Here is a 26,833-nt window from a genome sequence, read left to right as displayed (position 1 = left end):
CCAAGCTGAAAAGCCCTAGCCTTCTCAGCCTCTCTTCATAGGAAAGTCGTCCCATCCCCACTATCATTTTCGTCGCCCTTCGCTGTACCTTTTCCAATTCTACTATATCTTTTTTGAGATACGGAGACCAGTACTGAACACAATACTCCAGGTGCGGTCGCACCATGGAGCGATACAACGGCATTATAACATCCGCACACCTGGACTCCATACCCTTCTTAATAACACCCAACATTCTATTCGCTTTCCTAGCCGCAGCAGCACACTGAGCAGAAGGTTTCAGCGTATCATCGACGACGACACCCAGATCCCTTTCTTGATCCGTAACTCCTAACGCGGAACCTTGCAAGACGTAGCTATAATTCGGGTTCCTCTTACCCACATGCATCACTTTGCACTTGTCAACATTGAACTTCATCTGCCACTTGCACGCCCATTCTCCCAGTCTCGCAAGGTCCTCCTGTAATCGTTCACATTCCTCCTGCGACTTGACGACCCTGAATAATTTTGTGTCATCGGCGAATTTAATTACCTCACTAGTTATTCCCATCTCTAGGTCATTTATAAATACATTAAAAAGCAACGGGCCCAGCACAGACCCCTGCGGGACCCCACTAACTACCCTCCTCCACTGAGAATACTGGCCACGCAATCCTACTCTCTGCTTCCTATCTTTCAACCAGTTCTTAATCCATAATAATACCCTACCTCCGATTCCATGACTCTGCAATTTCTTCAGGAGTCTTTCGTGCGGCACTTTGTCAAACGCCTTCTGAAAATCCAGATATACAATATCAACCGGCTCCCCATTGTCCACATGTTTGCTTACCCCCTCAAAAAAATGCATTAGATTGGTGAGGCAAGACTTCCCTTCACTAAATCCGTGCTGACTTTGTCTCATCAGTCCATGTTTTTGTATATGCTCTGCAATTTTATTCTTAATAATAGCCTCCACCATCTTGCCCGGCACCGACGTCAGACTCACCGGTCTATAATTTCCCGGATCTCCTCTGGAACCTTTCTTAAAAATCGGAGTAACATTGGCTACCCTCCAGTCTTCCGGTATTACACTCGATTTTAGGGACAGATTGCATATTTCTAACAGTAGCTCCGCAAGTTCATTTTTTAGTTCTATTAATACTCTGGGATGAATACCATCAGGTCCCGGTGATTTACTACTCTTCAGCTTGCTGAACTGACCCATTACATCCTCCAAGGTTACAGAGAATTTGTTTAGTTTCTCCGACTCCCCCGCTTCAAATATTCTTTCCGGCACCGGTGTCCCCCCCAAATCCTCCTCGGTGAAGACCGAAGCAAAGAATTCATTTAATTTCTCCGCTACGGCTTTGTCCTCCTTGATCGCCCCTTTAACACCATTTTCGTCCAGCGGCCCAACCGACTCTTTGGCCGGTTTCCTGCTTTTAATGTATCTAAAAAAGTTTTTACTATGTATTTTTGCTTCCAACGCTTATGTAAATTAGACATTTTAAAGATAGCACTACCTTGAACTGAAACCGAAGCGTCAACAACAAAAGTGTGACTTGCTCAAACTTTGAGATTTTAAAAATTAGGCGCGTGGCCGTATTCTGTAAAGTCTGTTCTGAATCGGTGCCTGACTCCTCATGTATATAATGTTACAGTAATCAAGATGTGCTAGTATAATTGTCTGCACTGTAAAATGAAAAGTAATTCAAGATAAGCTGTAATCCCTCTAAGCTTCCATAACACTTTTACTGTTACTGCTTGAATTTGGGGTCCAAGAGTAAGAAAATGATCTAATATTACCCCTAGAATTTTCAGTTGTGATTCTAAAGTATACCTTATGCCATCAACTAATAGATCTGTAATAGTAAAAGTAGTGACAAGCAGAACTAGTAGAAAAAAGGAGGGGATGATACCTCAAACACTGGGATATTCCATCTCATTCTATAACAGGTCACTTAAATTTAATCAGCTTGCGTGCGTAAATGGTAATAATGCGCTTAACTGCTCTTCTGTAATTACGTGCTAAAATGCTATAGCTTGGAATTGTCAGAGAGGTGTTTACATGGGTAGGGCTTAGATGGGGCCAACACTTGCATGCAACATTTATGCCTGCAATTTAGGAACTAAAATTTATGCACGTAATAGACCTGTCATAAATGTTAGCACCTAAATGTAGGTGTGTTGATGCCAATCTACTCTAGTATTCTATAACGGCAATTCTTCTCCAAATTCTGTTAATGGTGCCAAAACTTAGATGCACAATTGAGTGTATCATTAAAGAATAGGACAAGTTACGCACAAAACATGATTAATTGGTACTAACCTGGCAAATAATTGGTGATTACCAATAACTGGCATTAAAAAGCACTAATTGGCCCTAACTTGCAGTTGCACGTGTAACAGACTTATGCTTCTGTAAATAGCATGCCCAACTTCTGTTGTGTGTTAATGCAAAGGGAGGCGTTAATGTGGGAGGAGCATGGTCATGTCAAGGCATTCCAACTATTCTTGTATGCGCTTATAGAATAGTTGCATTGAGAGAAGGAGGGTCGGTGTGTGGAATAAATCACAGATTCCTGCAGATGCCAGAGAAGGAGGGGTGAGAGAGTGAGCCTGAAACACACCTGGAGGTACCCGGAAGATCTTGGGTTAAGAACTGTCCCTGGAATTCTCTCCCCAGCCGCTGATGTTATAAGTGGGGGCCGCTGTGAGGAATAAATCACAGCAACTTCCTGCAGCGCGGCCACAGGGCATGCCCTAAGGGGCATGCCAGGCCCCTTATGAGTCCCTGTGGAGCCTCAGTGGGCCCAGACTCTGTGTGTTTATTCTTTGGAATATCCAAACCCTTCCAAGTACTGTGTATGTATTTTCATCTTTCATTATGGGGAAGCGTAAGGCCAAAGTTAAGTACCTGGCAGTAAGTATACCTTTGCTTCCAGGCTCCATTGAAAGACATTTGATATCTCTTAATAAAGATAATCCTTCTCTTTTAACTGCAGGATTGGACTCGTGTACCTTTTTGAGTTCAGGGGAGAAGCATTTCCCTGACCTTCCTATTTTTCATCTTTCCCCTAGTGGGGGTTTACCCCATGAAGATTTTTCTCTTCTAGGGGATATAGTAAGCTTGCAGCAGCCAAAGCCACTTCCCTCTTCATTAACATTTTTCTTTACAGGCTGTTGAATTTTCTAAAGAAGCACCAGTTCCCTCAGTGGAAGCATCGCACATTTCTTTGTTTGATGTATGGACAGTGGTTAAGAGGACTGAGGCAACGCTACAAGGTCCAGTACAGCAGCTCTGTGGATTTTCTCAGCAAATGGTCTCCTAGACAGGAGATGTGGATAATAAATGGAGTCAATAGGATGGTTTCTGTAAAAAGTACATCCTATATAATAATTCTCACCTCCAACAGGATGTGCCTGGGACCGTGCCTGCCGGAAGTGGTCTTCTAGGCAGGCACGCAAGACGTCAGTGACATCAGTGACGGACAATTTGGCAAAGCAAAACAATCTGAGTGCTGGCCATTAGGACACAGGGTTGATAGGAGAGTTTTAAAAGACTGAAGGAACCGAAAGTGTTAAATGGGGGAGGGGGGAGTTCTGAAGGACTGAAAGACATGAACATTTGGGAAAGGAAAACAATCTGAATGCCGGGCATTTGTACACAGGGTAGATAGGACACTTTTTTTAAAAAATGAAGGACGTGAAAGTATTACATCTTGGGGGAGGGGTGAGGAGGAAAGCGGTGGGGTATCCGGATACTGGGCGTTAGGGCCACGGGGGTACATAGACTTTTGAAAGCCTTAAGGAACCCAAAGTGTGGGAAGGAGGAGGAAAAGGAGGGGAGGGAACGGGGTGAGGGGTATTAGGAACAGGTGAGGGGGCCCTGTCACACACTCTCATTCTCACACACACACTGTCACACAGACAGTCTCACTCTGTCACACACCCGCACATTCACTCTGGCTCTCTCTCTCAAACATACACACTCCCAGGAAAACCTTGCTAGCGCCCGTTTCATTCGTTCCAGAAACGGGCCTTTTTTACTAGTAAGTACATAAGCACTGCCACGCTGGGAAAAGACCAAATGTCCATCAAGCCCAGCACTCCGTCTCCGACAGCGGCCAAAGAATGTGTCTCAGGTTCGTTTGCTCCAACAAATGGGAGTGTCTGGGATTAAGGACAGTCTGTTTTTAGAAAAACAGGTGGAGAATTTGGAAAATCAGATTAGGGCTACCAACTTGAGATTTTTGAATTTCCCAGTGTGTGCATTACAATCTGGTGAGATCCTTTTGAGAAAATATGCCAACGAAGTATTAGCTCTGACACATGCTAAAACAATTATTATCACAAAATATTATTTACCTAAGAAGATTTTGAGAGGCGGCCAGAGTGCGGAAGGAATGGATGAGTTGTCCATAAGAGAGGAAGAGATGGTGAATTTGACAGCTTTTTCAGAATCTACTCAGGATAACATTTCATCTCGTGCTACCCTCCTAGTCTCCTTCTCTTCAGAAAATGATAAGATTAATGTTTTGAGAAATTACTTTAGAAAGTGTGACTTTTTTTGTGGTGGAAAAAAGTTCAAGTTTCTCCTAACGTGTCAATAGCTATGCAAGTTAGACAGACATAAGCAATTTCTGTTATTGAAATCAAGAATTTTCGCTACTTTTATCTTAAAATTTCCGTCTAAGTGTTTGATTACTTTTCCACATGTCAATTATGTTTTCTTTGAACCAGACCAGCGCTGCCTGCAACTCTTCAAGCCAGCCTCCTTCCTCGAGGAGTTGCAGACAGTGCTCTGCACCTGCTGACTTTTAGGTAAGATACGTTCAGCATCATGCTTTCTATGGACATTGGATTACATATGATAAGATTATAAATGTTTTGAAATATTTTGAAACTTTTCGATAATTGAAGACTGTGGGAAGGTTTTTTAGCCGATGATGAAGAGCAGATCTTTGTGATCACGTTTAGCTCTATAAACCTTCGGGTTTGGAGCTCTTTGAGGCTTTTCCTTCCTTTAACTTATAATTATTTGGAACACGAGTCTCTTATTTTTCCTAGTGGATCATTAGTTTTGTTGTATTTTCTATACTGAAGTTGTGATTCCACACCCGTTGTTTTGATATAGCGAACATTAGTTCACAGCCATTAATGAAAAGAATTGACAAAAAAGCATTTGTATGACTGTTTAAAAATGGTCAGCATGGGGGAATGACCCACGTAAGGGTGTGCTAAAGCCATTTCTTACTGCAGCTTAGTAAAAGGACCCCTTAGGGCAGTAAAAACGGCTGTCCTAAGTTATCTGGATAGTGGACTGAGCATCACCGCTGTCCACCTAAGTCCCAGTGCTGACCACATCATCCAGATATTCAGTGCTGGCCACTATCCGGAGAGGGGTGCTGAATTTCCAGATATTTTTTAAACACCATGTCCATCATTTTAAAAAAATGACTATGTTGGCTGAATATTGGACCCTTAAATATGTGGAGACAAGGGAGAAGAGGGAAGGAGTTTTGATAGAGATGTCTGCGTAGCTGAAAGATATAAATAAAGAGCAAGAAGCAAACCTTTTTCAATAGAAAGGGATTCTAGAACAAGAGATTATGATACGGAGCTCCCGTGGTATAAACACATGATAATATCAGAAAATGTTGCTCTACGGAAAGGCTGGAGAGTGCATTCAGCGTCCTTCTAGGAGAGACAGTAGAGGGAAAAACAGTAGCAGAGTTTAAGAAAGCATGAAGTAATCCCTGAAGATCCCTAATTGCAAAGATGTGAAAAAGAAGCTATAGATGAACCAGGTCTGCGGCAAGCACCAGGGATTAAATTGGGTACATTGGATTGATTATACAGTGCTTATCTATTGCTGTATTATGTTTCGTATGTAAAGTCTAGAGCAAAAATAGCAATAACTAGGTTATATATCGCTCTAATAGCTCAGGTTGTGCTGTGATGCCGTCTCTGTAAGTCTGCTCACAAACACTGCAGTAAGGTACACTGTGGTGTTCTTTAAACAGAAAACCCTCTCAAGAGAGGCTATTGCATACAGTGTACCACAATCTCAAGTTTATTGCCTCCTGTATAAACAGTGATCCCAGCACACCTAATTAGATTTTTAAAAGGGAACATGGCAGTGGTATCTTACGATACAGCTGCCGTGATTCTCATTATGGGACATGTTTCTGCTGTCACTGGAGTCAAATTTGCAGAAAGCAGCATAATTTACATCAAAAGAGTGCTATGTTTATCACCATTGTATCTTTTTGCTATATTTCTGCACGTTAATATGCCACACACAAAACATTTCAGTGCTACTAAAACTAACTCCTTCTTGTAAACCTTTTGAACAGCTCCATCCTATCAGCTGGCACAATGTAGCAACTGTAGCAGTAGCGTAGCCAGACCTGACATTTTGGCTGGGCCCAGAGTTAATATGGGTGGGCACTATATATATATACATATACACACACACACACACAATTCTAGCAAGGTCTAAGCAATTCAATTAGTTGCACATAACATACATAACAAAGTAGATGACGGCAGAAAAAGACCTGCATGGTCCACCCAGTCTGCCCAACAAGATAAACTCATATGTGCTTTTGTGTATACCACATTTGCTCCAGGCCCGCCCACCCTAACTAGCCCCAACCCAACAACATCCAAAACTCATTTTACTAACCGGACTGAAGTCATGACTACAGAAGCAGAGTAAAGCCGGCTCAGCCTTCCTCTTCTCTCTCAGTCTCCTGCCCTTGCGTAAACAGGAAATGAGGCAGGACCAGAGCTGAGAGAGAAGGGGAAGGCTGAGCCAGCTTTACTCTGCTTCTGCAGTCATGGCTTCAGTCCGGTTAGTAAAATGAGTTTTGGATGTTGTTGGGTTGGGGCTAGTTAGGGTGGGCGGGCCTGGAGCAAATGTGGCTGGGCCTGGGCCCATCCAGGCCCGTCCGTGGCTACGCCCCTGAGTAGAAGCTCCAAATCCATTGTACCTAAAAATGCCCCGTTTATGCCTCAGGAATATCTGAGGTCCATAATGCTCAGGATCCTGTTTTCAACAGTGCCAATCCAGGTCACAAGTACCTAGCAAAATCCCAAATAGTAGCAATTACTTTTCCCCAGGGATAAACTGTGGCTTTCTCCAAGTCTGCTACCTTAATATCAATTTATGGACTTTTCCTCCAGGAATTTGTCCAAACCTTTTGTTTTTAGACCCAACTACGCTAACTGCTTTTACCACATCCACTAGCAATGAATTACAGATCTTAATTATGCATTGAGAGGATATTTTCTCTGATTTGCATACCTTGGAGTGGGGGATTTCTGGTTGGTTGTCTTGTAAATAACAGTTGCCCATCTAGTCCAATGGTTGCGCAGCTCAGTAGATGAGGGGATTTTTCACACAAAGCTGGTAGATAAAGCAGCTGGTCAAGAAGTATAGTAAAGGAGGAATGTAGAATATTGGTTGGTCTCAGAAAAATTAAGTCCAGTAATGTTTCATAAATGTTTTCAGGAAAAGACATTTTTGCACAATTAGCATAAATTCATTAAACTATGCATGGGACTACATGAAAATGCCAAAAAGCACTCATGTTCTAACCACTTGCTACGAGAAGGGTTTATTGAATTGCAGTCTGGGATCATAAAAAATTTTTTTCAATTGTCTGGAGTGCAATAATATACAACAAAATACAAAAATTCACTCCTGCTGTATGCTCTGTAGATTGATGCAAAACCATGAACAATATTGTATAATATATATAGAAATCAAGTAGCCTCAATAGCCCAGGGAACCTTAAATTAGGACTCCACTGAATTGGCCAGCATCATAGGCTCCTCCTCCCTTCCGAAAAAAAAACCCCCAAGTGCCAAAAAAACTCCCTATCTTGGGGAGAAAAAGGCCCTGTGAACCAAAAAAACGGAAAGTGGAGTATTTCAGTTAATTATTAAGAAGTCCAGATTAATGCTCAACACTACAGAGAATACTAAATGGAAGAAAAGAACTTATATAATTACTTCAAAAACCTCTTAATAGTGTGAAAAATTTTTTTTAAGTGGAAACACATTTGAATAATGGACTCATCTAATAGAATCCACTCTAGTATTCAAAAACAAACACTTATCTTGAAACGTGGATACTTTTGTCTCTTCTGTATCTGAGGTGTCCTTAATCCACGTTGTCGACAAGTGAAAAGTTCAATTCATATGTTCAATGTTTTAAATCACACGTAACTCCGGTTGTAAAGTTGAATAATTTCAAAGTGGGCAATACTGAAAGGTATTGCTCTCACTCGCTTTATCTTGCTAGATTTCCCGACAGCAAGGGACCCACTGTTTCGCAATCTTCGTCAGGAGAAATATTGAAAAACAAAAACAAAAAGTATGTTTCCTTTCAATCCATCGCGAACAATGGTTCAGAAAATGGCGAATGGTGATATAGGACGCCAACTATGTAGCTCCACCCCATAGATGTTACATCATTGTCTCTAGTCTGGGATCATAGCAATACAGATTCAAGAAACTAGTAGCTGTAGCTGCCGCCAGACCAGTGGCTCTTTAGTAGTTCTGTCAAGCAGTAGTGCAGTAAGGTACTCGAGGGCTAGAGATACCATGGTAGAAGGGTTTCACCACCCTTGGAGGGAAAGATATCACAGCTATTGCATAACAGTAACACCTAATGACCAGACTGACAGTGCAAGAATACCACATTCTGCAAGGAAACAGTCTGTAGCCTCTAGCCAAAGATGATCACCACAATGTCTGGGTTAGATGATGGAGACAAATCCCTTGGTAGTTACAAATGAAGGTTTATGGCATTGTGATCCAGTAGAAGTTGGGTCTGATTGAGCTGGAAGCCCAGAGGAGCAGAAGAAAACTGACAGCCTCAAAAGATTTATAATAATTGACCATCAACCCTGCTTGCAGGTAGATAAATGGATTATAGGTGAAGTTTAAGATAGAGGTTAGTATTTGTATCTCCATGTGCTGATGGCTTATGGATCAGAGATTCATCACTATTTCTATAATTCAAATAATCCACCTCATGTTAAGAATTCAAATGACTTGTTTCCATGCTTTTGTCCATAGACAAAATTGGGTAAGCGGAGAATATCTTCCATCACCCTTTTCACAACAAATTCCTGGAATGGAATGTTATTAAAGAGAGAAGATTTCAGATTTAGTTTCAAACTGGGTTCTTCTTTGTGTGTTGTAATTTCTTATAATGGTAAGGACATTTGTTATATGTTTTCTAGAGCAGGGATGTCAAACTGCAATCCTGGAGGGCTGCAAACCAGTTCAGTTTTCAGGATTTATCTTTCCTTCTTAATGAGTAAATTAATTTCAGTCTAGTTACATATAATAGTATCTCTCCAGAAAAAAAGTAACTACTTGTACTTTTTTCTTAATTTGCTTACAAAGTATTCTTAAAAAATCTTCTGAGTGATAGATCCAACTATACCTCCTTTCTAATTTTACCATATAAACTCATACATACTCACACTGACCACTCACACACCGTTCTAACATTAAATAATTTCTTGTTCCCTGTAATGATGTTTACATAAATGCAAGCTACACTCAATATACCAATAGATGATTTTCTTTTGCAGCCTAACTCCTTAACTTCTACTTTTCATATATTAACATTAACACCATTTATAAACCATCTTCGGCTGACATTGGCCTAGGTTGCCAGTTACAGCGGCAAACTAAATAAGTAAATAGCTACCTATGCAGTGTGTTGAGTTCCTGAGGAACCAGGTTCAATTCCCTCTGCAGCTCCGTGTGACCCTGGGCAAGTCACTTAACCGTCTGTTGCCCCAGGTACAACAGTAGTACAATGTACTACTTACACTTTGAGCCCACTAGGGACAGACCCAGTGTCTGTAAAATGAAACTGTAAACCACTTAGGTCTAAGCAGTATATACATACTTAAATAAATGAATGAATGAATGTGGGATTCAGGAATAACATCATGTGCACTAGTTATCATTAATTGTAAAAACAGGCATCAATAATACACTTCTGATGCCTGTTTTTATAATTAATGATAATGTTCTCATGATACATCCATGAAGTCTTTAATGGAATAATGCACCATGCAGGCTTCTCCTTATGTTTTGCTATTACTTATGATTATTTATGATTCTGATTGCAGAAAGAGAAAAAAGTCTAAAAAGTGGCATAAAGCAGCATTTGCACGTTTTTCTCCCAAATTGGTATTTGTGAAACCTATTTTTCAGATGTTTCTATGCTGTTCATCTGCAGTGCATCCAAATCTCAAGGTGGCGTGTCAGGGGCATTTTAAGGACGGGATTTGGGCGTTCCTAAGACTTGGACATTTTTCAGCCATGATGGAACAAAACAAAACCTTCCAGGACTAAAGCTAAGACATTTTGAGCTACACCTATTTTTATAATGAATAAAGCAAAAAAAGGTGCCCTAAATGACCACTGGAAGGAATTAGGGATGACTTCCCCATACTCCCCCAGTGGTCACTGACCCTCTCCCACCCCCCTCCAAAACAAAATGTGATTTAAAACATTACTTATCAGGCTCTATTCCAGCCTCAAATGTTATACTCAGGTCCATCACAGCAGCAAGCAGGTCCCTGGAGTAGTCTAGTGGTGGCTGCAGTGCACAACAGACAGGTGGTCTCAGGCCCACCTGTTACACTTGTGGTGGAAACTGTGAGCCCTCCAAAACTCACCAGAAACCCACTGTACCCACATATAGGTGGCCCCTTCACCCATAAGGGCTATTGTAATGGTGTACAGTTGGGGGTAGTGGGTTTGGGGGGGGGGGGAGCTCACCAGAAAAGATAAGGGAGCAATGGTGAGATGTGTACCTGGGAGCATTTATTTGAAGTCCACTGCAGTGCCCCCTAGGGTGCCCCATTGCTCTCCTGGGATGACTGGGGACCAGTCTAATAAATATTCTGGCCCCTCCTCCATCCCAATGGCTTGATTTTGTATGTTTTTTTATTTGGACTTTTTTTTTCAAAAATGCCCCCCCCCCAAAAGTACAAAGCACAAAACCTTGTTTGAAATGGTATTTAAAAAAAAAAAAAAGATAGACGTTTTCCTTTTTTCAAAAATTACCTTCTTTCCTATTCAGATTTTGGATGTTTTGTTCAAAATGTCTGAAGTCGGACTTAGATGTTATATCGAAAATGCCCCTCCACATGTTTGTACTTTTATTTGATGGTCTTAGCATCATTGTTAGTTGTTGTTTTGATGATTGTTTTTAGTACCCCTGAACCAGCCCATGAGTGGATGAAACTTGGACCAAATCAGGTGATTGTTTTAATAAAGAGATTTTGTTTTTGAGCAGTTTATCTGGGATCTGTTTTCTTTTGCATCACATCTGGCGCACATCTGAAGAGCCTCTCTGTTGCCAGCTGAGACATTTCAGATGGTGTTACAAGTTGCTAGCCCATGATTCGAGGCTAGGCCATCAGAGTCATGGTAACATATAGTAACATAGTAGGTGATGGCAGATAAAGACCGGTACGGTCCATCTATTCTGTCCAACAAGATAAACTCATAGTACAAGATATGATATGATATGATATGATACGTATACTTGGTCTTGATATGTCCTTGCCATTTTCAGGGCACAGACTGTAGAAGTCTGCTCATCACTGGCCTTGTTCTTCCATTACAAAGGCTGAATCTGTCCAGCCATGGTCAGGGCACAGACTGTAGAAGTCTGCCCAGCACTGGCTTCGCTTCCCAATTACTAATCACTTCTAAGCTTGTTTGGTTCCACACCTTTTATACAGGATTCCTTTGTGTTTATCCCAAGCATTATTGAATTTGGTTACTGTTTTCATCTCCACCATCTCCAGAGGGAGGGCATTCCAGGTATCTACCACCCTCTCAGTGAAAAAGTACTTCCTGACATTATTCCTGAGTCGGCTTCCCCGCAACCTCAATTCATATTCTCTAGTTCTACCACCTTCCCATCTCTGGAAAAGGTTTGTTTGGAAATTAAAACCTTTCAAATATTTGAACGTCTGTATCATATCACCCTTGTCTCTCTTTTCCTCTAGGGTATATATGTTCAGGTGCGTAAGTATCTCCTCATACGTTTTACAATGCAAACCCCATAACATTTTGGTCACTTTGTCACTTCAAGTCTTTTTACGTCCTTAACAAGATACAGCCTCCAAAACTGAACACAATACTCCAAGTGGGGCCTCACCAACAACTATTACAGGGGCATCAACATCTCCTTTCTTCTGCTGGTTATACCCCTATGCAGCCTAGCATCCTTCTGACCGTGGCCATCACCTTGTCACATTGTTTAGTCACCTTGAGATCCTTGGACACCATCACCCCAAGGTCCCTCTCCTGGGCTGTGCTTATCAATTTCTCTTCTCCTATCTGGTACATCTCCATTTGATTTATGCACCCCAAGTGTATCACTCTGCACTTCTTGGCATTAAATTTTAACTGCTATCAATCAAAAGCTAACCTTATTAATAGCTACCTAATCAATTAATACTATTTTAAAAAATTGTTGTTATTCTGCACTCCTACCTATACCTACATTTAAAATCAGTATATGAAACATATCCATAATTCAAAATGACAACTTAAATTAATTCTTGGCTACCCACGGGAAGGCTATCCTAACCATCTCTCCTCCCCGCCGTACTGGAACATTGACACATGCACACTGAAGTAAACACCCTTTAACTATTGCCAGCTACCTACTGAAAAGCTGATAGGTTAATTCTGCTATCAATAACATTAACTGATCCACTCAGTCCCCCTGTTCAACCCTTTTGGGACAACTGTGACCCAATTAAATATAAAACGTTGTTCCTTTTGAATCAGAATAGCAGTCACATCCCCTCCCCACTGCAGATGTACTTGAGGCAAAACAACAAAACTTAAATCATTATCTAAATGGCCATGCTGGTCCCAATGTTCAACCAAGAACGCTTTTTTTTTTAATGAGTTCTTAAATTACTCAAGTGCTCTGCTATCCTCTGTTTGGCCTTACATTTGGTCTGACCTATATACCACTTTTGGCACAGGCATTGAATTGCATATATAACTTGAATTACAATCTGTGTGGAATTGTAACTTAAATTCCTGACCTGTATGTGGATTAATAACACTGTGTGATTATCATGTACCTACAATCCACACATTTGCGACGGTATGTATGCCCCCCTCACCGAATATCTCACTCAAATGGGCGATGTTCCTAAATATAGATGGCATCTCTCCAATATTACGAATCCTCGTGTATGCAAACTGAGGTATTTTAACAAGTGGACCAGTGTTTGTTAATAATTTGTTTTATTAGGTCCCCCTGATGAGAATAGGGTAAAATACACTTCAAAAGTTGTTCTTCTCCATGATTGAGCTGATCATTCCCTATTAACGAGCACCTATGGGCATTAGCGTTGCTAGTCACAGTTACTCTTGTTCATAGTTGCATATCATTGTCATTTTGCCTGTGGGGATTTTGGAATTCATCCAAGTGAACAGGCTAAGTATCCATTACCATCCCTCCCTCCCTCGCGAAAAACTGCATTGGCTTCCCACCAAGGAACGTATTGCCTTCAAGGTTTGCACTCTTGTCCACAGGATTATTTACGGTGAAGTGCCTGGATACATGTTGGACCTCATAAAACTACCACCCAGAAACAGTACCAGCCTACCCTGAACTTATTTAAATCTGCATTATCCAGACTGCAATGGACTTAGATACAAATCAACTTATGTATCCAGCTTTTCCTACATAAGTACACAACTGTGGAACGCTTTGCCCAAAACCGTGAGATCTATCCATAACCATCTTAACTTAAGGAAACTACTGAAAACCAACTTGTTTAAGAAGGTCTACCCCCCTGACCCAAATTAACTTTCTACTTCCTGCGACACAGAAAAATATGGACCATACTAGACTTCGATCATCACTCCTTCTTTATTTCTTTGTTGCTTTATACTTATGTTTCTTACATGCTTACTACTGTACTATGTATTTTTATTATTGAACCGGAGCCTACTTCTACGGTATTGTGTAAGCCACAATGAGCCTGCAACTAAGTGGGAAAATGTGGGATATAAATGTGTTAAATAAATAAATAAATAATTTGGAGTTGATCTTGGAGGGGGAGGGGTTTACATATGCTTTGTTACAAAAAATACTGAGCTACAGGTAGCTGCACAATGCCTTTGGAGGGGTTTACATATGCTTTGTTACAAAAAATACTGAGCTACAGGTAGCTGCACAATGCCTTTTATAGGGCATGGTTCCCAAATGCTTGTGCTGGTAGAGAGGCAAACCTAATAGGAGCCTTTTCTATATAAAAAAGTAGGTGCCTGCTTTCCTTTATAGAATACTAGTAAAACAGAAGTGATACACATATTTAACTTAGCCGTAAGCACTTACGCTATCCATAGAGCTGGTGTGTGTGCACCTAAGTTCCATTGATATCCATGTAATATATAGTATTTTATAAGTTACATGTGTAACTGTGCACCCCATTTCACCCAGACTCTGCAATATGTACACCCACCCTCAAAGTAAGTGCTATCGAAGATAGTTACAGAATAGCATGTAGATGCATATACATGCATGTATGTGCACACACACACATTTAGGTGCTAGTATTCTAAACATTTACATGTGCAACTAGTGCATTAACCATTTGGAGGAGACTCATGACTAAAAATCCTCTTTGTTGCTCAAATGAGTGCTAAGCTAGGGCTTCCTTTTCTGAATATAGAGGGTGAGAAGGCATTACTGAAAGAGGACAGATCAGTTGTTCAGGTAAGTTGAGCTGTAGGAACTGTGCTGGTCCTGGAGGAAACTAGAACCTTTGTAGGCTGTGACACCTTTCATGAATATGAAGACACTCAAATAGGTTGAGTTGCATGCTACAGGCCTCTTAGAATAACCTCTGGATGCTGATTTTGATTGGTTTCCTATCTCTTTTTGTCCCTCCTAAACAGGAAAAGATGAAGCCAGCAGCATAGAGGTGACTTGGCCAGATGGCAGGTTTCTGAGCCGGGGTATCGCCAAAAATGAAATTAATTCTGTTCTGCAAATTTATTATCCAAAGGATGAAAATGGCCTGGTTCAACCTTTGGAAATTGAGGTGGGGGGTCTGCAGTGATATTGATATTCATGTAGCAAGACAAAATAGGTTATGTACTCTATTAAACGTGAAGAAGGCGGTTTTTAGGTGCATTTCAGCAGTGCAAAGTGCTTCTTGCTGTTTCTATGTCTATCTGTCCATCCATACACATATTTATGGGGCTCTCTTCGTGGATGTATTTGATTGAAATTTTGGTAAGCATCCACAGTGAAATTCTTCCATGGAAGAGCTCCTATTGATATACCAGGAAAACAGGGCCATCTGTGAGCTGACAAAGGTAAAGTACAAGCTGGAGCATAAGTGACAACAAGCTTATGAATGATACTATTGTTGTCAGGGCTGCATAAATCACCCACAGGGCCCTGGGCAGACTTCTGTGGATGGGTCCCCCACAAGACCAGCAGTGCCCTTTCCCCTCATCCAGTCATCACTCCCAGACCACCAACATAGTTTACTAATCAAGTCTAATCTAATTTCAAGACTTACAGATCACTTTATCACCATTCTTAGAATAGAAAGTGAAATAAAGGTATTGAGCTGCCATGATTTTGCACTGCTATTGGCTTTGCTGGTCCTGTCCCCATTAACAGGAGTGACATCAGAAGGGGCGGGACCGGAAAACCCATCAGTGGCAAGGACTAACAGTGACTTTGTGCCTTTATGCAGCTTTGAATCTCTGGGAAGCACTTGCATCAGAGGAGGGGAACGGAGGGAAGGAAGATGCTAGGTGGGCCCTGTACTCAGGGCTGCTTTTACTTATGGGCCTTTTTTTAAGCTAGGCTCAGGACAGTTGCCCGTTTTGCCCATTGGTAAAAGCCCTGTTTGTTGCGAGACACTTTCCCAACTTGTTTATTTGCAAAGAGAGTGCCTTCTCCACAGATAAAGTATTGGTCATCTTATACCGTGTGTGTCGTGTGTGTGTGTGTGTGTGTGTGTGTGTGTGCATTATCTGGAAAAGAAATAAAGCAAAAAGATGTACCTAAGTCTATGTGGAAGATGGTTTATAGTTGTAAGGATTTAACAAACTCAGGATTTTAAATGGCAACAGAATATGATGGGTGAACTGAGCATTTAATTAAATGTCACTGAACTGGCACTTGCACTGCCAATCTATTGAGAATTTGAAATCTAATCCATCTTTCAGAAGAAATCAGAATACATATCAGTAGTATAATCCTTACAGCAGCAGAAGATTATTAACTGGATATTTGTACCACCTTTGCAAATTCCTCCTCTTTCTCTTTGTATACAGTGTGGCCAAGGTTTCTCCTTGAATGAAAACGGACGCTGTGCAGGTGAGGTGGTCTAAACATGCCATGCTAGTTCAGTACTGTTCTCTGATACTGAAACTAATGTAATATAAATAGTTCCTTCTAACAAAGGCATCTAGCCTTTCCATTCTGGAGTTGTCTGTGTTCCAGAGGTGATCTGGGCAATTATAGACCAGTGAGCCTGATGTTGGTGCCAGGCAAAATGGTAGAGACCATTATAAAGAACAAAATTACAGAGCATATTCAAAAGCATGGATTAATGAGACAAAGCTAATATGGATTTAGTGAAGGGAAATTTTGCCTCACCAATTTATTACATTTCTTTGAAGGGGTGAACAAGCATGTGGATAAAGGTGAGCCGGTCGATATTGTGTATCTGAATTTTCAAAAGGCGTTTGACAAAGTACCTCATAAAAGACTCCAGAGGAATTTAGAGAGTCATGGGATAGGAGGTAGTGTTCTTTTGTGGATTAAAAACTGGTTAAAAGATAGAAAACAGAGAGTAAGAATAAATGGTCAGTATTCTCAATGGACAAGGGTAGATAGTGGGGTTCCCCAGGGGTCTGTGCTGGTACCGTTGCTTTTTAACATATTTATAAATGATCTAGAGATCGAAGTAACTAGTGAGGTAATTAAATTTGCTGACGACACAAAGTTATTCAAAGTTGTTAAATTACAAGAGAATTATGAAAAATTACAAGAGGACCTTACGAGACTAGGAGACTACAACTTTACTACAACTTGTAACATTCTCCTTCAAGACTTTGTAATTCTATTTACTATGTAAGCCGCATTGAACCTGCTATGTGTGGGAAAGCGCGGGGTACAAATGCAATTAATAATAATAATAATAATAATGGGCATCTAAATGGCAGATGACGTTTAATGTGAGCAAGTGCAAAGTGATTCATGTGGGAAAGAGGAACCCGAACTATAGCAACGTAGTGCATGGTTCCACATAGGAGTCACTGACCAGGAAAGGGATCTAGGTGTCATCATTGATGATACATTGAAACCCTCTGCTTGTTGTGTGGCGGTGGCTAAGAAAGCAAATAGAATGTTAGGTATTGTTAGGAAAGAAATGGAAAACAAAAATGAGGACGTTATAATGCCTTTGTATCGCTCCATGGTGTGACCGCACCTTGAATACTTTGTGCAGTTCTGGTCACAGCATCTAAAAAAAGATATAGTAGAATTAGAAAAAGTATAGAGAATGGCAAAGAAAAAGATAAAGGGAGTGAGACGACTTCCCTGAGGAAAGGCTAAAGTGGCTAGCAGGCTTATTTTTTTTTGAAAGAGAAGGATGCCCATCTTGCGATTTGTGTCGAAATATTGGGTCACCCAAATTGACATAATCAAAAGCCGATTTTGGGCGTCCTCAACTGCTTTCCGTCGTGGGGACAACCCAAGATCACAGGGGCATGTCAGAAGCATAGCGAAGGCGGGACTGAGGCGTGATTAATACATGGGCATCCTCGGCCGATAATGGAAAAAAGAAGGGCGTCCCTGACGAGCACTTGGCCGACACAACTTGGTCCATTTTTTCTTGCGACCAAGCCTCAAAAAGGTGCCTGAACTGACCAGATGACCACCGGAGGGGATCGGGGATGACCTCCCCTTACTCCCCCAATGGTCACTAACCCCCTCCCACCCTCAAAACAAACTTTTAAAATATTTTTTGCCAGCCTCAAATGTCATACCCAGCTCCCTGACAGCAGTATGTAGGTCCCTGGAGCAGTTTTAGTGGGTGCAGTGCACTTCAGGCAGGCGGACCCAGGCCCATCCCCCCCTACCTGATACACTTGTGGTGGTAAATGTGAGCCCTTCAAAACCCACCAGAAACCCACTGTACCCACATGTAGATGCCGCCCTTCACCTCTTAGGGCTGTGGTAGTGTTGTACAGTTGTGGGTAGTGGGTTTTGGGTGGGGGTTGGGGGGCTCAGCACCCAAGGTAAGGGAGCTATACACCTGGGAGCAATTTCTGAAGTCCACTGCAGTGCCCCCTAGGGTGCCCAGTTCGTGTCCTGGAATGTGCCGGGGACCAGTGCACTTCGAATGCTGGCTCCTCCCATGACCAAATGGCTTGGATTTGGTTGTTTCTGAGATGGGCGTCCTCGGTTTCCATTATCGCTGAAAACCAGGGATGACCATCTCTAAGGACAACCATCTCTAAGGTCAAACTAAATGTTGAGATTTGGGCATCCCCAACCGTATTATTGAAACAAAAGATGGACGCCCATCTTGTTTCGATAATACGGGTTTTCCCACCCGTTTGCAAGGACGTCCTGCGAGGACGCCCTCAGGAAAACTTGGGCGCCCCATTCGATTATGCCCCTCCTTTGGCTTTTCAACTTGGAGAAGAGATGGCTGAGGAGAGATATAATAGAGGTCTATAAAATAATGAGTGGAATGGAACGGGTAGACGTGAATCACTTGTTTACTCTTTCCAAAAATACTAGGATTGGGGGCATGCAATGAAGCTACAAAGTAGTAAATTTAAACCAAATCAGAGAAAATATTTCTTCACTCAGTGTGTAATTAAACTCTGGAATTTGTTGCCTGAGAATGTAGTAAAAGCAGTTAGCTTAGTGAGGTTTTAAAAGGTTTGGATAGCTTCCTAAAACAAAAGTCCATAAGCCTTTATTAAAATTACTTGGGCAAAATCCACTGCTTATTTGTAGGTTAAGAAACATAAAATGTACTGTTTGGGGATCTTGCCAGATACTTGTGACCTGGATTGGCCACTGTTGGAAACAGGATGCTGGACATGATGGACCTTTGGTCTGTCCCAGTATGGCAGTACTTATGTAGTTGTGTATATCTGTTTCTTTGCTATTATACTGTATCTATAAATGGACTAGGATTATATTTTGATGAAAAATGGTATGTGCAAAAAGGAAAGCATAGGATCAGCACAGAGTATTTATGGGGAAAAGAGGTTGAGCTGGAGGATGAAGTGGGAGGACAAAATGGACAAACCAGATGCAGAGTCAACTGAAGGGTATCTGACACCCTTAGTGACCCTCAGCCATGCATGCCCCACCAAGGGGCAGCGCAAGGCTCTCCCTCCATCTGTACTTCCCTTCTGTACTCCTCTATAGACCACCATCTCCCCTTCCCTACCTTCTTCCCCAACAACGTATCCAGCATTACCCCCCCAACATGCATCTCTCTGCTTTTCTACCTCCCCTAAAGTGTTCAGCATCTTCCCTTCCTTATCTCCTCCCCCCAAGGTGGTCAGTATCTCCCCTTCCCCACCTAAGCCCCACAATAAAGTGTCCAGCATCTCTCCGCTCCCCTACCACAGGGTGTTCAATGTCTTTTCTTCCACACTGCCCCCCTTAATAAGGTGTCGATCATCATCCCTTCCCTATTTTCCCCATGAGGTGTATCTCCCCTCCCCCGCAATGTGTCTAGCATCTCTCTCCTTCCCTACCTCCCTTCCCCAAGATGTTCAACATCTCCCTTTCCCTACCTCGCCCCCCTGAGATGTTCAGCATTTTCTCTTCCCCAACGTAGCCCACCAGGAAGGTGTCCAGCATCTCCCCTTAACCCACCTCAGGTGTCCAGCATCCCCCTCCACCTCAGCCCCCAACAAGGTATCCAAGATCTTTCCTTCCCTCCCCCCTCCATCCTTGAGGAGTTCAGTATCCTCCCTTTCCACCTACAAGATGACCAGCATCTCTCTGCTACTTACTTCCCTCTTTCTAGGTATTCATCATCTTCTCATCTCTCCCTTGCCTCCCAAGCTATTCAGCATCTCCCCTTCCCCATCTCACCCCCCCCCCAACAAAGGGTTTAACTTCGCTCCCTTTCACATTTCCTACCCCCTGAGGTATTCAGAGGCTTTGCTTCTCTATCTCTTCCAGGGTGACACCAAGTCCCCCATCAGCTTGCTTAAAGAATCCTCATTGTGGTCGGCACAGGGCCCTGAGCACCTGCACATGCCCAAGGCCTGCAAGATTCCACCCCTCTGAAACAGGAAGTTTGGAGGAGGCAGGACCCAGCAGGCCTCTAGCATGTGTGGATATGTAAGGCCCTACACCAGCTGCAATGGGTCTTCTTTAGACAAGCTGATGGCTGTATCAGTGCTGCCCCCAACCTAGGTGAACTCCTAGCCTGCTTAGTGGTCAGGCCAGCCGTCACCAGATGGGTCTTCTGATTGTTATATGTGATCATATACTGTAATTCCATGGCATATGCTGTGTGATTCCATGGCATATGCTGTGTGTCCAGAAGCTTGAGGGAAAATAAGCCCCCAGATCCATAGGTAATGACTGTCCGCCCGATATTCAAATGAAAATGGCCACTAAAATGGCAGTTAAGTGGCTATCCAGCTTTATTCAGTGCTGGATAGCCGGCTATCCGGCATTGAATATCGCCACTTAGCTGCTTAAAGATAGCCGATTATATTGTGCGATATAACTGGCTATCTGCCGATTTTTAATGTGAGTATGCCTTATTTGGCCACTACAATAGGTGGAATAACTTTGGCTGGTGTCACTTTAAGCGGCCAGCGCTGAATATCAGTGTGGCCGGTTAAAATCGGACCGGCCAAAGTTAAACCGGATATTCAGTGCTGGTCACCAGAAATGGACCGGCATTGAATATCCGGGTTCAGCGCCAACCGCGGGAGACAGCCCGGCTATCTCTATGGTCTGAATATCGGGGCCTGTGTTCTTTAGTAATGTAAATACCGCCCTGCTTGTGGTTTGAAAGAACAGTAGAGATTTTAGCATTTTTTTCTCCATTCTGGATTACAGTAGTTTCCTCTTTTGTACTGCATGCCTTGGTTCTTTCATTCCAATACAAGGAGTCTCTCCTGTGAGACCGAATTACTGCTCCACATTACCTGGTGGCTGACTGACAGAAGAGATGGTGAATGACATGTAATAAGCAATAACAAGAAAAACTGAGGGCAAATAAGCTACCAGTGTCACTTCACTTAGCTGATAACGTTATTTTAGCTATTAGTATAATAGAGGGAGCTACTTTACTCCCTCTCTATAGCAAATGATGTCACAGTTCAGCACATAACTGTGGAAGAATTGCACTAAGGGCAGCATTTGAATTATTTGGCCACTGCTTCTGCTTAAATTTTTGGTTGTAATGCATCTGATTGTTTCCAGTGTGGCCAAGCGACACTGGTGTGATCTGATCTGACAAAATGTACCTTGGCAAAATAGCTTGTGGCTGTTTCTTTAAGAAATGTTAAAACCTGCAAAGAGTTAAAAACAAATAAAGAACCATTAGTATCCTGAGCACAGCATAGATGTATAAATCCATCAGAAAGTCCGTTGAATTAGAGGTTTTACCATATCCTAGATACATAGCTAACTGGTCTGGTTTTCAGAATAGTCAAAATGGATATACATAAAACACATCTGCATATATTGGAGACTTATGCAAGTATATGCAAACTTATCTCATGCGGATTCATTGTGAAAAGTCTGAAAACTCAACTGGCTAGTGTATCTCCAGGAGAGGACTGGGAAACTGTGGTATAAATGGTCTGCACTACATTGCTTTTGATATATAGTTTCTATATCACTTACCATTCTATGACTTCCAGACACAGATGAGTGCATCCAGTTCCCATTTGTATGTCCCAGGGACAAGCCCATTTGTATCAACACGTACGGTGGTTATAAATGTCGCCCAAATCGGAAGTGCAGCCGTGGCTTTGAGCCCAATGAGGATGGCACAGCTTGTGTGGGTAAGTAGTACTGTGTTTTCATACTAGGATCCCTGAATCTAATCCCATAAAAATATCAAGTCACTTTGAGCGTAATCCTATTATCAATTGAAATCATGCCTTTTAATCATAAACGTAATTTGCCTACATAGTTTTGGAGGGCAAAGGATAGGGAGGTCATATTAGAAGTGTTTCGGGGAGAAGCTGGAAATTCTACACCAGCACCTGGAACATTTTGGGGTGCAAGATCCCCTTCCTGCCAATCTTACACCTATACTTTTAGTACTCAAAATAACACAATCTATCGATGGACCTAATTCCAATAAAATACTGTAATGCTGTGGATATTTTAATTTTGAAACTGGCTTCTTTTAAATACTAATTTTACTGTCCTACAAGGACCACATTATTGTTCATTTCTTAAAAAATGCTATTTAAGCCATTTTGAGGCCTGCTTATAATATTGTTATTGTAGCCTATTAGAGAGCTTCTCAAACCAGTCCTTGAGGCTCACCTAGTCCCATTAGGTGTTCAGGATATCCAAAATGAATATGCATGAGAGAGATTTGCATGCACTGCCTCCTTGGTATATATATCTATCTCATGCATATTCATTGCGGATATCCTGAAAACCTGATGGGACTAAGTGTGCCTCAAGGACTGAGTTGAGAAGCGCGGGCCTATTCTAGAAAGAAAAAGATGTGCATACTTTTCTTTATAGAATACTAGAGCAACACGTCAAACATGTGCCTGAAATTAAGGCATGATCACTGACACCCAACATAGCTTGTATAAATCTTTGCATCTAAATTGCAAAGGAATATGCATAGAATATAGTATTCTATAATCTAAGTGTATGCTATTGCTTCGTGCCCACGCTCCACCCAGACTCCATCCACGTGAACACCCATCCTCAAACTATGTCATCACACTGAGGCACCATTTTATAGAATAGCACATAGGTGGAGTAATGGCATTTACATATGTAAATATATGACAGTTTTCTGATCATTTACAAGCATTCCTGGTGCCTAAGTCTTGGCACTTTCTTTATAGAATTATCCCTAAATGCATAAGATACTAGTTAATCTCTCTTTTCTCTTCTTTCTTTTTTTCTCTTTCTCACTAACCTTCCTTTCCTCCTATCACTCTCAAATTTAACTTTCCTCATAATCTCTTGTTCACCCTCTCATCCTATCTGTTCATTATTTTTCTTGTCCTTTGACCTGTATGTTTTTCACTTTGCCCTCCCTTTTCTTCGTTATCTTTTTCCTCTTTCTTTCTCTCTGGTTCTTTCCATTCTTGTTTTGCTTTACTCTTTAATTGCACTGTTTTACTGTCTCTCTTTTCTATTTTAATCTTTTTCTTTGCTTTCTTCCTTGCTTCCATCTGCTTCGTTATGCAGCTCAGGTGGCCTATTTTGGAGGAAGCCCTTCTTCAGCCAATAGACCATGTGATCATCTTTTGCAGACTTCAGCTGTCTTGCTCTACTTTGGACTGTATCTCCAGTTTCATGAACTTTGAGTCATACAAATACTGAGTGAAAGTAATTACCTTAGTGTGCACTCCCTCTCTCTCTCTTTCTCTTTCTCCTTGCTTGTTTCTGTTACTCTGTAAAACAGACCTAACCTGACCTATGTCAATGATGCTTTGGAAACTAAGTGACCATCTTTAAAAAGGGAAAGAGTTACAGCTGATGCTTGAAGTTGATAGTGATATTTTCATAAGCCAACTTGTTTCTTAATTACAGTATTTAATGCATGTTTTCTAAGAAAACAGAAGAGAAAACTCTGTAAAGACATTCCTAATTAGTCTCTGTTAGTCCATGTTTTATTATTATATTCTCAATTTGATATCAATTTTGCCCTAAACTAAGATGGCAGCTTTTAGGTAGTAAAGATATCACCATGAATGCCTATTGGAGTAAATCATAGAGTCTTCAAATACATAAAGACCCACAAATGTTCAGATTAGTGATTCATGAAAAACTCTGTCCCTGAACTATCTCAGAAGTGTTCCAGAATTAGCAGGACTGGGAATCAGGGGGTGAACAGAATCAATTTCAAAGTCATGTCAGAGAAAAGAAATTGAAAATGCTAAGAATAAATAAACATGTAAATTAATTTTTGTCATTTATCCAGTATGCAAAATCAGTCAGACTGTGGTGGTGGTAGACATCTTGTTGGGTATAGACTTAGGTAGCTACAGCCTACCTTGTAACTGTGATATCCTAGATAGGATAGTGTAGCAGTTTGCCGTTGCTTTCTGTATCCTGCAATATATCATTTTCTCCAGTGGTCATCTGTCGAGATACTAGCCAGACTCAACTCAGCTTAACTTTGAAGATTTGATACATCAGGGCCTTTCTGGGCAGTATTGCTGAAGAGCTGAACTATGCCCAGTCAAAACAATATTGTATATATGTTTCAGATTAACACATTATTTTTTTAAGGAGTTTGGCCACAAACGATAGTGCAGAAAAGACAATCATACAGAAATAAAAGGGAACAATACTCCTTAGAAGGTGAGGAGGGGCTGATATGCATCAGACAAGGGAAAGAGCTCAGGGTGATGCTATCTGATGATCTCATGCTAGCAAAGCAATGTGACAAGGATGTGGTGACAGCCAGAAAAAAAAAAAAAGAAAGGAAGGGATAATACCTTTTCAGAGGGTATTGACAAGGCCTCTCCTGGAGCACTGTTTAGTTCTGAAGGCCATATCTCTAAAGCAGAGCTTCCCAAACTGGGGATCGGAACCCCAAATGGGGTCACAACATTGGTGGGTTATCTACAGGTATATCACTATTTGCGGCTCCAGGAGAACACGCAATTTTATTTGGCGGAAATCATGGGGTCACAGCCACAAAAAGCTTGGGAAGCACTGCTCTAAAGGCTATAGGCTAGAGTCAATGCAGTCTGCACAATAAGCCCCTGAAGTCTGGGGCAGCCCAAGGCAATCTACCGCCTGAGGCAGGGATGAAATTCCCCCCCCCCCCCAGCATCATGACCCCCTGCCAACTCCTTTCCACCCTCACAGCCGTGGTCTAGCATCTCTCCACCCGCCCTCCCAAGCCTACCTTCTTTTTTTATTGTTGCGTTCAAAAGTTGGAGGTGGCAGCAATCCCCATACTCTGCCCTGCCACAGGCACTGGCATCTCCTCTGTACTGCGGCCCAACTCCAAGGAAACAGGAAGTTACATCAGAGAGGTGGGCCGCAGTTCAGAGGAGGTGCCGGTGGCAGGTTAGCATATGGGGATCATTGTCACTGCCGACTTTTGAAAAACAAAAAAAGAAGGTAGGCAGTGGAGGGGAATGATGCCGCTCCATAATGAGTGCTGCCTGAGACCCCCGCCTCAGTTAACCTAATGGTAGGGCTGCCACTGCCTGTAGTAAGTCCACGAAATAGTAATGTCACAGTGGTAGTTTATTTACATATGGATTGTAGCAGTACCAGGACCAGACTTACAACTGCAGGCATGTAGAATTACTAAGTTCCTAGTAGGGGGTAATTCTGTAATGAGCCCTCTAGATTTAGGTGACAAGCATGCATATAAATGTTGGTATTCTAGTCATTTATGCCCTTATGTGAACACAAGGTATACACATATAAATGACAGTAATCTAGCTACATGTTAATGTGTAAGTACATGCCAAGCTTCAATGGCGCATGCTTTGCAGGTGGAGGTTTACATGACTCGAGTTTGGGTGGAGGGTGGACGAGGCCCACACGTGTGTAAATTGTAGAATACTATAATTTACGCTTGTATTTTCCCAACCTAGATGCGAGCATTTATGGCACTCTATGATTAGAATAAGTGCTCATACATAAAAGCATGCACTTGTATTTCACAGGTTATAATAGTATTTTATAAAGAAAAGTAGGTGCCTACTATAAGCTCTACATAGGCACTTTCATGATGCTGAAAATTAGGCATTCTCTTATACAGTAGAATTGCCTTCTTATGGTCAATGTTCCTATGTAACTTTGGAAGTCTAAGTGCTTTGAAAATGAGCACCTAGGTCAACACCACTAAATATAAAAGGTTATAGTTAACATGTACCCCCAATTCTATAAAAGTCGCCAAAAACTGGGCATGTAAATTTAGGTGTGCCCCTGATTTGTGTGTGCAATTTAATAGAATAACGAACCAATAAGTGCCAATAATTGGCTTTTTAACAAGCAATTATAGGTACTAATTAGATTTAATTGGGGCTAATACATGTAAATGTAAGTGCACAATTCACGCTTAAAATTTGCGTGCAGCTCAAAAAAGGAAACGCAGAAATGGGAGGGTCATGGGCATGACGGGGTGAACTGCAGTCATGATTTTCATTGGTGCAAATGGCAGTGCCTAAATTTATGTTCAACCTCTCTGCTTACGCATTATTCTATAAACCATGCCAAATTTTAGGTACGGCTTATAGAATACTGTTAAAGCGGGGTGGGGTTGGCACCGATTTTTTTAGGCGACATGTATAGAATCTAGCCCATAACTTGTCCAGTTAACTATAGGAGAGGTAACTGGTTCAGTTTAACCAAATCGTGCCAATTTTCAATGGCAATATCTAAGGTGGGGGCAAATCTGATAATGGGGTGCTTATATGAAAAGTCCAAAAAGATGCCTATGTTATGCATTTTTTTTATAAAGGTACCATAGATGGCTTTGTTCCTTTATAAAATATGGACAGGGCTTTTTTTGAGGGGGTACTTGGAGGTACTGAGTACCGGCACCTTTTCCATTGCCTGCTAAAATTG

General features: G+C 41.7%; 1 protein-coding gene across 1 annotated transcript in view; it reads left to right on the top strand.

Moving 5' to 3' along the window:
• The window catches only part of CRTAC1 (cartilage acidic protein 1), a 495,959-nt gene that overhangs the window by 456,817 nt on the left and 12,309 nt on the right, over positions 1-26,833 (top strand). The window contains exons 12-14 of the mRNA XM_030204795.1: positions 14,965-15,110; positions 16,363-16,405; positions 21,955-22,098. Of these exons, the coding sequence (XP_030060655.1) occupies positions 14,965-15,110; positions 16,363-16,405; positions 21,955-22,098 (333 nt within the window). The remainder of the gene's footprint in view (positions 1-14,964; positions 15,111-16,362; positions 16,406-21,954; positions 22,099-26,833) is intronic.

Source organism: Microcaecilia unicolor, chromosome 5, assembly GCF_901765095.1.
Source record: "Microcaecilia unicolor chromosome 5, aMicUni1.1, whole genome shotgun sequence".
NCBI classification, from domain to species: domain Eukaryota; kingdom Metazoa; phylum Chordata; class Amphibia; order Gymnophiona; family Siphonopidae; genus Microcaecilia; species Microcaecilia unicolor.
The sequence above is the reverse complement of the archived record's forward strand: the minus strand, read 5'-3'. Positions and strand labels throughout refer to the sequence as shown.